The sequence below is a fragment of the Arctopsyche grandis genome, chromosome 10, assembly GCF_051622035.1.
Source record: "Arctopsyche grandis isolate Sample6627 chromosome 10, ASM5162203v2, whole genome shotgun sequence".
Lineage (NCBI taxonomy): Eukaryota > Metazoa > Arthropoda > Insecta > Trichoptera > Hydropsychidae > Arctopsyche > Arctopsyche grandis.
The window spans coordinates 1,673,388-1,686,346 of NC_135364.1; the positions used below are offsets into that span (position 1 = coordinate 1,673,388).

General features: G+C 34.8%; 2 protein-coding genes across 2 annotated transcripts in view; one reads left to right on the forward strand and one right to left on the reverse strand.

Annotated features, from left to right (window-relative positions):
• The window catches only part of LOC143917913 (EGFR adapter protein-like), a 217,275-nt gene that overhangs the window by 169,320 nt on the left and 34,996 nt on the right, over nucleotides 1–12,959 (reverse strand). The window contains exon 3 of the mRNA XM_077439538.1: nucleotides 9,652–9,732. Within this exon, the coding sequence (XP_077295664.1) occupies nucleotides 9,652–9,732 (81 nt within the window). The remainder of the gene's footprint in view (nucleotides 1–9,651; nucleotides 9,733–12,959) is intronic.
• Nucleotides 1–12,959, forward strand: part of LOC143917917 (kelch-like protein 35) — a 225,487-nt gene that overhangs the window by 94,691 nt on the left and 117,837 nt on the right. The window lies entirely within an intron of this gene.

Consider the following 12,959-nt stretch of genomic DNA (forward strand, 5'->3'; position numbering starts at 1 on the left):
ACGTGGGTGGTCTCCTCCATTTCTTCAAATATGGGATACACCGTTATCGATCACTGCCAAGCAAGGATAAATACAAACATACAATTTGACCGAAAAGATCCAACGTGGCGGGGCGTGTCGGTCGTTCCATGTCTGATCCTGTGCACGCATGCCATGAACGTCACATTTTTTCTAATATGTTTAAAACTATCTAAAAAAAACCCACGTGCCACATTCACCGCTGTGTGATCTCGCATGTAATTCCCATTCTCGTTCCCATTTCCGTTTCTCGATGTGTTTAAAATTCAAATTAAATTGCAGTAATGATAATTTGTCGGAAAAATGCAGGCGACGAACAAATTTAAAAAAATAAACAAATAATTATTCAATTATTTGTTTATTTTACCCTAACAACGCAGTTGGCGACGTGAACACATTTGAAATTATTGCGCTGCAATTCCACTCATTACTATTTTCCTGTTCCCGTTCCCGTTTTTGGGTGATTTTTTTTGTTACAGAAACCATCGCGAGAATACACACAATAACTCATGTAAGTCACTGTGACCAGACTTGTAAGCATAATACAAATACTGAACTTATCCGATCGTTTTCATACTTTGCCATATTGCTCATTTTGGTCATCAATATAAGTAAAGGTATCATCCGCAATTACGATGGTGAAAAAATATCGTATTAGACACATTTGAAAATACTGCATCGTATTACACGGTGACGTTTATCTGTCACATTCATCATTCACATCGGTAGTTTCATTACTTTTCGCCCTGCCATCTCGCTGTCAAATTTTAATTATTTAAACACCTATAACTTTTTCTTTTTTCACTTTATATTTTATAAAATTTGCTTTATAGGTTCTCGTTATCTCTAATAAATAAATATTTATAGTTTTGTGGAGGCTTGCTGAGCCAACGGTCTTGGGTGTTGCCACACCGGCCTTTATGCAGGATGGCAGCACTGTTCAGTGAATCTGACAGAATGACGTTTAACCCATAACCTCAAATCGAAACAAACTTTCTAACCAATACAGGCTTAATATATGTGATAGTGATAGTTTTATTTTTGGTTATTAGTTATCAGCTGATTTAAAAGTTCTACTCCGGTTATATAACTAGTAAACTAAAAATTTTAAAATAAAAACCCTGGTAAAAAAAACCTTTTTAAATACTAACCTTTTAGTTTTGTATATTATATTAAGATATATAAAATTATAAAATAAAATAAACTTAAGTAAAAAAAAACTGTAGTAAAAAATTAATGTAGTTGAAATATTGTTTAAATTGCCTTTTTATTTTATTTATATTTTAGTACATTATTTTATTACTACAGTTTTTTTTTACTTGAGTTTTTTTAACAAAAATTTTAGTTAGCATATAAAAATTTTAGGTTAGCATATAATGCTTTGAAAAAAGTGGTCACGGGTTCAAATCCCATCCAATAAAGATTACTTGTTAATGCTCTAAAACAGTTGAAGAACTTTTTAGATAGGGCAAATACATAAAATGTGTACAACACTTGCTGAATTGATAAATCAATCGATATACGTTCTCTGTAGTTTTTTTATACAAACCGGACTAAACTTGGCAATGTTGTTATTTTATTTTTGATTTTTTTAATTTATTAAGTAATTTAGGCGGCCGCTTAAGAGGGCTGTACACCCGAAACCTTAATTTTGTCACCGTTCCTTTCTTCGATATATATATTGAGTGTATGTATATATTGAGTGAATGCGACAATATATATCAATATACATATTGAGTGAATGCGACAGTTGCGCTTCGACCAGATAAAACGTGTTTTAAATTGACAAAATCGAGGTTTCGTATTCTACTATTTTCTCCTCCAAAACTGAACCAATTTTTAAAAAAATTTCATCATCGGTATGAGAAAGATATTTTCTGTGCATCTATCAGCGTATTTTTTTAAAAATCGACCGTTAAATAACCACGCTAGACTCTTTTCGTGGGTGTAAAAAAGAGGCAATTTTATAGATGTTTGGCGGCTCCTAGCTCCTATAAAAAATAATTAATCAAAAAAATAAAACGATAGATGCACCCCAATGGTGGATATCCATAGCATATTAAAAAATAATTTCTCTAGTGCCATAATTGAGGTAGGCAGAAGTATAGTACGTTTATATGGACAAGGCGCTGCTGTCCAGCCCTCTTAAGGGCGGCAGCCGGATCCCGATTACTGTTTCAATTCCGGATCCCGATCTCTTTTTCAGTTCTAGATCCTGATTCCTTTTTCATTTCCGGTTTCGGATACGGACTCCATTTTCATTTCCGGATACCGATCCCTGCTTCAATTACGATTCCCGATTTCTGTTATAATTCCGCTTCCGATTAATTATTACTATACGTATTGTAACTATGTATATTTTTAATCATGTATCAATTTGTTTCCGAAACCACCCGTTAAAATTTCAACGGGCATAAAACTAATATCATATAACTAATATCACATTATTTTCAACATAAAATTTTTATATCCAAAGCCAATCATCCAACTACGTGCTCTAGCATAATCAGAAATACCGCATCTATATGTTTGAGCACGTTCCCTATTCAATAACATTGTACAAAAAAAATCAAATTCTTTTTATATTCAACAAACAAATTTCAAGATGCCGACAAATAAATCGAAAAAAAAAATTGCTTCAAAGGTACATAGGTACATAGCTTCAAACCCCACATTGCATGTTGCATCGAACCATCGCAAGCGAGATGGTTTGGGGTGGTGAGCAACCCCCTTCTATATTGTTCGGTATGCGTGCGATTATAGCCCGAGCGCGAAACGCACCGAATCGCCCACTTAACCCTTCGAGAGCAGCACAGGGTTTTATTTGCCCTGCGACTCTTGGCTTACGTTTCCGACCACTTGACTCGGGGGGTCGTTGAGACCCCCATTCGACACTGGGAGGGTTCACGCCCGAAATCACACCGAAGTGGATTGTGCCGTTGCCCTCTGCACGCTCGTATGAATACATTTTCCATATTTTTAAATATCGAGAAGACCGAACTTTGCTCGATAAATAACTGGTTAGGATGACTTACTATTTGCATATATGATTTTTGGTACGGATGAATGAAAAAAAAACAACTGGGCTGCGGTGCTATTGTCTTGATACGTGCGGACTTGTCTCTACCTATCCGTACGCTACAATATGCTGCTACAAACCGCGCGGGACAAAATCGCGCAACGCATATACATATAAACAAGAAAATAAATTTAAAAAACAAATAATATCAATATTAAAAAAATGTCTAATTTATTTATTTATTTGATTACATTTAAAACCCCATTGCGCCTTCCTGGCCAATTACAAACAATACAGCATTTTTATTATACAAGTCGCTGAATTACGAGACACTGAAAACGCACGCAAATTAACGAGACATATATGTACATATATGAATTGTACATACATTTTATTGTACATTAATCATACTCAAATAGTGGTGACATAGTAGTTAGGAAGGTTTTTAGCCAATTTTTAGTCGGCAACCATTTCAACAATGAAATCAGAGAACATTGGCAAACTTTGATAGGAAACGATCGACCTGGAGTCACAAATATCCAAGCCTGACCAGCAGCACTGCAGATATACTCGAAAATTTATTTTCAATCGAGGTCAGCTCATGGGATCGAGCCCGGCGCCTCTCGGTGTTAGGCAGTAGCTTAACGACCGGGCTATGCTGCTGGCTAATGTATAGGTATGTATAAGAAAATGATGTCTTATGTATGTATAAGAAAAATCCAATAGAACACAGTGATTTATAGACAAAAAAAAATTATTTATTTTTTTATTTATTTAATATACTTGGGGGAGGCGGCAAAGCCGATAGACCCAAGGGGTTTGAAAGTGTACTTTTGAATATACTCACACTTTATTGAAACTTGAATAACACAATCGATAATTATGTGTCCTATCATATATGTAATATCGCTATGTTTGTCTGTCTGAGATAACGCTCGCCGTACTATAATAGTCGTTTTGATTCGAAATATACATATATGTACGTCAAAGCTAAACCGCTGCCAAAAAGTATATACGAATACAATAACAAAAGAAAAAAAATCTATATATGTACAATATATTGAAGTCGGAATTTTGCAAATTGTCATCGGGTAAAAATGATATTTAGTTGTATTTAAAATATGTGACTGATGTGATCAAACAGATTTAATAGCATTTTATTAAGTTTGCACCGCTATTTTGTTAACACATAAAATAATACAAAGAGAAAGTAGGTATTCATCACTACAATGGCCAGACCGCAGCCCCGACTTATACCCTATCGATAATTTATGGGCCTTTATAAAGCAAAGGGAACAAAAACTACATCCTCGGGCAAATTACGAGTTAAAAAAAATATTGAAAATGTATGGTTTGAAGAAATTTCGGACGACATTCTAAAAAAAATCGTATTGTCCATGCCGGCACGTGTTGAGGCCTTCATAAAAGCAAAAAGAGGGTATACTAAATATTGAATTATTATTTATTATTGTCTTATGTAAATTGCCTTTTGTATTTAAATTCATAGAAAAATATATACTATAATATTATTTTAGTTAAAGACATTTGAAATAAATAAATAAAATTACCCTATTGTACCTACATGTTTTTTTTTTTTTTTTAATTCTTATCTCGTCTTAATTTAAGAATATAAATAATCTTTTTTAATCGCAAAACATGTTAAATAGTTGAAATCAAATAAAAAAACTCGTGTATATTACATGTAATTAAAAACGAAAACATCGAACAATTGAAAGTGATGTGATTTCCATGCACGGTACTGTATATATAGAAGTAGGAATTTCAGACGTTTGGCTCATTTATGTATGTATAATATGTATGTACATTCGTATTTGTGTGTTTTTGTCAACGCATTCTTATGAAAAAAATATATAAATACAAAATATGTACATATTTCCCTTCCTTTTATTCCGTAAATTATTTTTTGTAAATTATTATTATTCGTATCGATATGAATTTTTTTTATATTCGTTCAACTTTTAAAAACGGAATGGATGGATAAATTTTATAGAGGAGAATCTTAAAGGAAATTTTCTCTGAAAATGGTCATCGTGGAAAGTGTAGAAAAAAAGTTTTCCTAAAAAAAGAGATTCATCACAAAATCTTTAAGCAAATTTTTGTCACCACTTTTATTTTGCCTCGGCTTTGCACAACACTCAAATATAAAATGCTCTCTTTTTAATCTCCGATCGCAATCTTCGCGAGACCTGCAGATGCACCAATGGGCATATACATACATACATATTTATTAAAGCGTATTTTCCGATGCCAGAAAAGGATACTTCATCTGATCTGAAGTCGAACGGAGGACCTTCGACCCTTGGCATTCCTCGCCGAGTACCAATGGCAGGTTGAATTTCAATATCGGACAACATATCGGCCTAGCTGCGATCTGATTGGTATGCAGATCTCCCCCGAAACAACCCACCAGCTTTGAAACTGGGTAGGGGGAGGGAGAGGACATCCCAATATCTCGAGTGCATCGACTGGAAGCTGCGAGAACATGAAATGGATATCCGCTAGGATGAAGCTTCGAAGAAGATTGATTATCAGCTAGAGCTGTCGAGTGGTGAATGAGACTATACCATAGGTTCATATGTACATACATACATACATACATACAATATAGCCCATAGTAAATGCATAAAGGATGATCCAAATGTTGTGTAAGAGAGAACAATTTATTTACAACATAAGTATTTTTATATTTGTGGCGTGCTGTCATTGTACTAGAGGGATTAGTGTAATCCCCTAAAATCGTTTACCTTAAATTGAAAAATATCAACAATTCAATTATAATTAATTCAGATCGTTGTACATGTTGATATTGTTCACTCGGATTGGCGAAGTTCAAAAAAAGGAATCGGCCCTATCTGAGGTAGTGGTAGTAGATTGTTAGGGCCGGGCCGTACCGTGCAACTTTGTCGGCCGACTAGTCGCACGACACACAAGTGCGACAAACAAGTTGACGGGTGCGGCATGTCCCATCTACCTGCATGCATTGGTCTGGTCACCCTCAACCAAGTTGTTCGCGAGTTGAGCGGTGCGGCCCAGCCCTTATAGTATGGTCCGCCGCGTCGTTCGCTTGCACGGACTCGCCGTCTCAATTCTGTTCCCTTCATGGAACTGGCGAATTGTTGTGTTCCGGCGTTCCGTCGAAGACAAAACATTTTTTTATTTACTCATTTTTGAAAAATTTCGGTAATAATGCTAGTCTAATTTTAAGCTCGTTAAATATTATGCTTATGATTTATGAGAAAACAAGTACATAGATATTTATTTTATATGAACGTTTGATTTGTGACAATTATTTATTTATTTATATCATTTTGGCTATTCAGCTAATTTAAAAATACATTCTTTATTACTTAACTCTAAAATTTTATATATAAATTTATATTATTTATTTAAAGAATACAATATTGGTCATATGATTACACGATAAACAGTTTATTGCGCAAATTGCAATCGTGCGTAAGACAATCGTTGCCACAAAAATCGTGAATACGGAATATCTGGCACTCGTTAGTACAATATTTCACGTGGATAGCTTTTGATTGATGGAGTTTTTGGGTGCCAGATGTTCCGTGATCGAGATTTTAGTAACGTGCGCGAGATTGCTTTTTGCGAAATAATCATCGTAACGATCACACCAACAACTTTTTATGATGTTTCCAGGAATTTCTCGGAGTTCTTTCCCCATAGGAGATGGGGAAAAAGGCTTTCAAAGAACTTTGAGCCTTTCTAAAACGTATTGTTGCGTAGGAGTGGGTGGAGGATCCAAATGCAAGGCCAAAGTCGCTTCACAGCATTTATTGACTGATTAAGAAGGTCCACGCGCAGCCAGCGGTCGTTCCAGAATAATCCCCCATGCCAAGTGTATGTAGTTCCTTTTAAAGGACAGGTGGCTCACTGTAGCGTCCTCGACCCGTTTGTTTATCTATTGTTTAGTCACGTACGGTCTCAGCCACGTACAGTCTCACGCTTTCGTCCGGATTCTGGGAACTAGCGGAGATGTCGCTCGGCCTTATCCGGGGTCTCCATTGTCCACTTTCGAATGCACTTTAGGCGGTGTATAATCCCCGAATGCAATTAACTGCCAGCTCCTCTTTGCCCACGCTACAATATCAATGGTCTACATATTATGAACTATAAGATGCCGTGTAATAGTTTACCAAATTTGGCTATTTTAAGTTTGAGTACGAGTAGCAACAAAGCGGCGCCACATCTCATCAGACAATCGCTCTATTGAGCCCAATAAATTTACAATGATTACCAGAAACTGACCTCTGAAATTTTCAATTTCACTCCTATGGTATGCTTTTGGATATAATTCTTTTGGCTGTTATTTTAAAAATAATAAGTTTTTACCAATAATCTTCAAACATTTCAGTACTCGAAAGATTACATTTAACACAGAATTTGATAAACTTTTATCGCAAAAATCGGCCTTCAGATAATTGTGTTCCATACTCAGTTGGCATACATCAGTCATCCAGATAAAAATAAAGTAAATATTTACTCATACAATATAAATCGCCTTTCTTTATACATATTTTTAAATATACATAGTCCGTGTAATAGCAGATAGTGCATTCCTTCAGTTTGGAGACACTCTAGCAAATTCCCAGCTCGCAGATCCGAGGTTTAACAGAATATTCAGCGGTCGTAGAAGCGATCAGATTAATCCGTACGCGTATTCGGATTATCCGTTCGGGATCTGGTTTCGCTTATCCGGCTGAGGCATCGCACGATTTGTGATGCCATTAAGTGGCAGACTCGGTTTAGCAGATCGTTTTCCGAACGAAATGCGTCGACTTTGATGAAAAGTGGACTAAATCCTATTTTTAATATGTACGTAGTAATAATAGATGATGTTCTGTAATGGTGAGATATTTCTACCACAAGATTTTGACTGATTTGAACACGACTGAACACGTTTCCGTGGTTTTTTAAAATAAATATTATATTAATTACAACTGCCAGCTTTGAAAAAGATTCTGACATTATTCTTAATTCCTAAAAATGTAGTAAGATATGTATGTATTCGCATTTAAAAAAATAAACTATCATTCTTAGATCAAAAGATAACAGTCCCATTAGCCGTGTATTACATTATATTTTGTTGAAATTACATATGTCACAAGTAATATCTTGATGATTCATCAAATAGATTGCTTTTATTATACATAACTATTTTTATCACTTACCTGTATTTAATAATAACTAATTATTTAAGTCAATATACGTACATAATGCGTAAAATGTATTGTGCTTAAAAATACGCAGAACATTTATTTAAACATATATTGGTTGAAATATCGATCTGATTCATCAATTCTTTAATCTGTTTTCAAAATTTCACAAAGCTAATAAAATTCCACGGTTACTATAAAGATTAAGAATGACATTCATTAATAATAATCAATAAGAATATGAGTAGGTATCGTATAATATATTGGCATTCAACTAACTAAAACATTGACTTATTTTATCCTACCTTTTACATACATACATAAGCTGGATAATAAAACACTTTTCCCTTGATAAAGCATCGTACATAATATCAAGCCAATCATTCCATCAGAATTAAGATACACATATGAGAAATATCTTTAAACACTATAGGAATATCGTCTTCACAAAATAATCGATTTCATAGAAACGATTCAAACTTGCCTTTCTACAGTTTGTTAAATTAAATCGTCGATCCGGGATAAAGTTCGCATTCAATTGTGAGATCGTTTCGCTCGCTTTCACAGTTTCGTACGTAAAACCGCAATAAGGGGTTTCAGCAGAGTTTCTCGTTGCAAAAAAAAAAACCCCTCACACACTTTCGCTACCCCTTGAACATATTTCAATGTGGACTAAAGCGCTTTAATTCGGCCTCGTAATAAAAATAAATAAAAACGCACGCTAAAGTTTCCCCTTAGAGTGGCGCGGCGTGAAACAATTTCATTCGAAAACTTTCCCAGCGAGCTTTCCGCCAATCGAAAAAATGCTTTTTATGTGCAATTCATAATGTTTATAAATATTTTAAGAAAGTTTTTTGAATTTTTATTCAAATTTTCGTCACTCTTTTTCCGTTTGAAAAATTGTCGCGCATTACTTTTATTATATACGGCGCAAACTTATTTATTCGTGAGGGTTGAATTCGAAGTGTACGAAATAGGAAGTGGAGGTTTTTCCCCCTCGAATGCTGCGACTTTCGTCCACTCTCTCCAGCTCCGTCCAGGGTGCATATTTTAGGTCGGCCGCAAAACGATCCCGCCGAGAATTTAATAAAAGGATAAATGTGTTCACCGAGTGAAACGGATGAGATTAGATTGCAGGGGTGGTAGTTTTTCCGTGTTTTTTTTCCATCCAAGTCATTCTCACTGCCGGTTTTTCCGCGGAAACCGGCCGTGGGGGAAAATATGCATACGCGTGACAGAAGGAAATTTCGTCGTGTCGGAAAAGCGATACACACACGAACCGTCATGAATTATGTATTTCTGCACGCGTGCGACACGTGTTTTCAGGTTATTCATTTTTCGACGTTTAGCATTTATGACCGTTGACAGTTCATACATATATTGGTTAAATATCAGTATTATTTGTAAGTGTGTCCATACCTTCATGTGATGGAGTTGTGTTGTGACTAGTTCAGCCCTGGATGCTTGATCTGTTCCGTTGACCGGAAAAGATCCCATATACTGAAACAATACAGAAAATACTTATTAAATATATATGTAGGGATTCTTTAACTAAGCAGATGTAACTTACGCAGTCTAAAAACTGATACGTAAACTATATAAATTACTTGAACTCAAAATAATCGGGCTCAGCGCCGCGGTTCAACTTTAACCAGGCCAAATTTAACCCGCCCGAAAGTTGAACGACGGTTAATTATGCGTTGGAGCCAAATTGTCGTTCGTGAGTCAATATTTAACCGTCAAATTCTTCGGTTAAACAGAAGAACGATTAAATAACCTCTCCAAACAAACTAAAATGTGTAACATTTATTTATCGGTATGTATGTACGTACTTCGTGAGATGATTCTTTAAATTCATTAAATTCATTTTAGTAGTGGTTTTCTTGTTGGTTGTGGGCGGCAATTAAGAAAATCTCCCGGGCGGTGTATAAAGAAAGAAAAGCGCTTTTCCGGCGAACAAAGTATGACGTTTAGCGTCATTGTGGCGATCCATCGATCCAATCATTATGCAAGTTGCTCGAAAGACCATTAAAAATAATACAAAAGCTTCTATTGTTCGGTCTGTCAGTCTGGTCGCGGTTTTTCTGTAATTTTCCCGGAACGCAGCAAGTGACCCATTTCGAGAAAATGGATTTTCCATTCATACCACAGCATACAGCTGAATTAGTGCACTCGGCTATACTGATAGTGGAACGGCAGCACTACTACCAGATTATTATTTCAGTGAGCGAAATTCAGTATAATTTTCTAAATTTATATATTCCATTGAATGAAACTATGGTTTCAATTACAACTGATTTACGAAATTGCACGTTCGCGATGATAAAACCGTATGATAATATCAAATTGATGTGTCAATTTCGGTCGAAAAATAGATAAAAGCCGCTGGGAAACGGGGAAAATTGCCTCTGATTTCCCCCCTCCTCTATTTGAAAAAGAAGGTTCTGCTGAAATTGTCCCTCTGATTTATAGGACCATAAAAATGATATTAACTCTGTGTCCAATAAATAAATCAAAAGCGTGTGCAAGAAATACGCCACTGCATCCAATATTAAAGTTCACACAGAAAATATTTCATGTTAACATCTAGGTACATTTTTAATTTAAAACCTATTTAATACAAAACTTTCGCTTAAGTCAAAATTAAGTTAAATATTAAATCAAAAAATTTATTACATTGAAGTTGTGCATATTTGTAGGGGATTCAAAAGTATTCCAAATTTTCGGGATACCTCACTAAGTCAATCAAACCAAAACGAACGTGATCTTTTTTAGAATGCTTAAGCCAAGTTTAAATCAGAAAATCCTTTCTGAGGAAAGTCTGAAATGGCAAACAGTAATAAAATATCCAGGAGTAACATTGGATAAGAGAATGACGTTACGTAGTAGATCCTTAACATCGTTCTCCGTGACGAGACAGAATGTTAAATTACAGAAAACGCAAATATCGGAAGGCAAAGATCGAAAATCGAAAGATCGTAAGTCGAAAAATCAAAAAAAAAATGGTGCATGGTAAACGTGAAAAATGCAGGCACGTTGCCCAGTTCACGGATTCCGTAAATTCTTTGCCGAATACGTGAACTGGACGGCGTGTTATATTATAACCAAGTGTCAAAGTGAGTTTAATTTACATATTATTATGTATAATATGACTACATACATATGTCTCACTGTTAAAATATTGATCAAAATGTATAAAAATGGCATTAATTTATGTATGTCATATGAGATGATCTAAACATATGTATGTAGTCATATTATACATAATAATATGTAAATTAAACATCCTCATTCAGCTGTCACTTTGACACTTGTCCACGCTGTCCAGTTCTAAAAAAGAACACCGGAGCGCTGTTGTCTATTTGCCGACTCCATGCTTTGAGCAGACAAATTCTTGCCGAATACACGCATTCGCCAAAGAATTTGCCAAATCCGTGAACTGGGCAACGTGCTTGCATTTTTCACGCATTCGGATATTCTCTTGCCGAATGCGTGTAATAGACAATTTCACGGATTCGGTGTAACACATATACAAATTGTACATACTATTTTTATTTTATTTTCATTTTTTATTACAATCAATGTACACTCGTCATTACAGATCGCTCCAATGCGACGAGTGTACGAGAACGGTCAAACAACGTATACAGTACGTTCAATAAACATCGAATACAATAGAATACAATAAAGAAATAATAATCATAGAAACTACTATGGATTATTTTTATATTTTGTGCATAATTATTATTACATTTTTTATACACATAATAAACACGAAATTATAGAGACATCTAAAGATTTCAGATTTATGTGCATAATTTCTACAAATTATACACACAGATTTCTGTGACAACAGGAAATGATCTATTACCAATTTTCAGGAACCGCTTCAACAATGATCAGATAAAATTGGCAAACTTTGATAGAGAAACGATCGATTTGGAGTCACAAAACCCCCAAATCTAACGAGCAGTTTGACGAGTCGAATCATCGATCTCAGTGGTGCTAAATATATACGCTACCATTAAACCAAACTGCTGGCTATGTATGTAGATCAAGTAATTAACAAAGGTTGACGATCAATGTCATTTGAAACATGCTTCCACAATTTGACACAGTATTAATTCACTTGAAAGTTAACACATTTGATTACATCTTTTTATGGTTTATCATCAGCATTAGAAAACTTATCGTTATCATAATTCAAAACCATCACATTAAATAGTATTTCATTGCTGTAAATAGAATATATATATATATATATATATATATATATATATATATATATATATATATATATATATATATATATATATATATATATATATATAGATATATATATATAGGAATTTAGATAGGGATAATAATAAGCAAGAATACAATCTAGTAAATAAGGAAATTAAAAAGAGAATAGTCAGGGATGTCAGGGATTTTAACAGCAAGCTAATAGAAAATACCATTAAGAATAACCGTAGCCTGAAAAAGTGCAAACAGGATCTTTTCTTAGGAGTAATAATTAGGAATAGAGAAGAAATCATAGACAGAGTTTACACGTTCTATGCAAAACTATACGAGAACGACAACGGCCAATTCCCCGCTCTGGAATCGACACACGGCCAAAGGGTTCCTGCAGTATTGCCTAGCGAAGTAGAGGCCGCGCTAAAAACTGCAAAGAACGGTAAAACCCCAGGGGAAGATAATATTCCCATTGACTTACTAAAATGTGG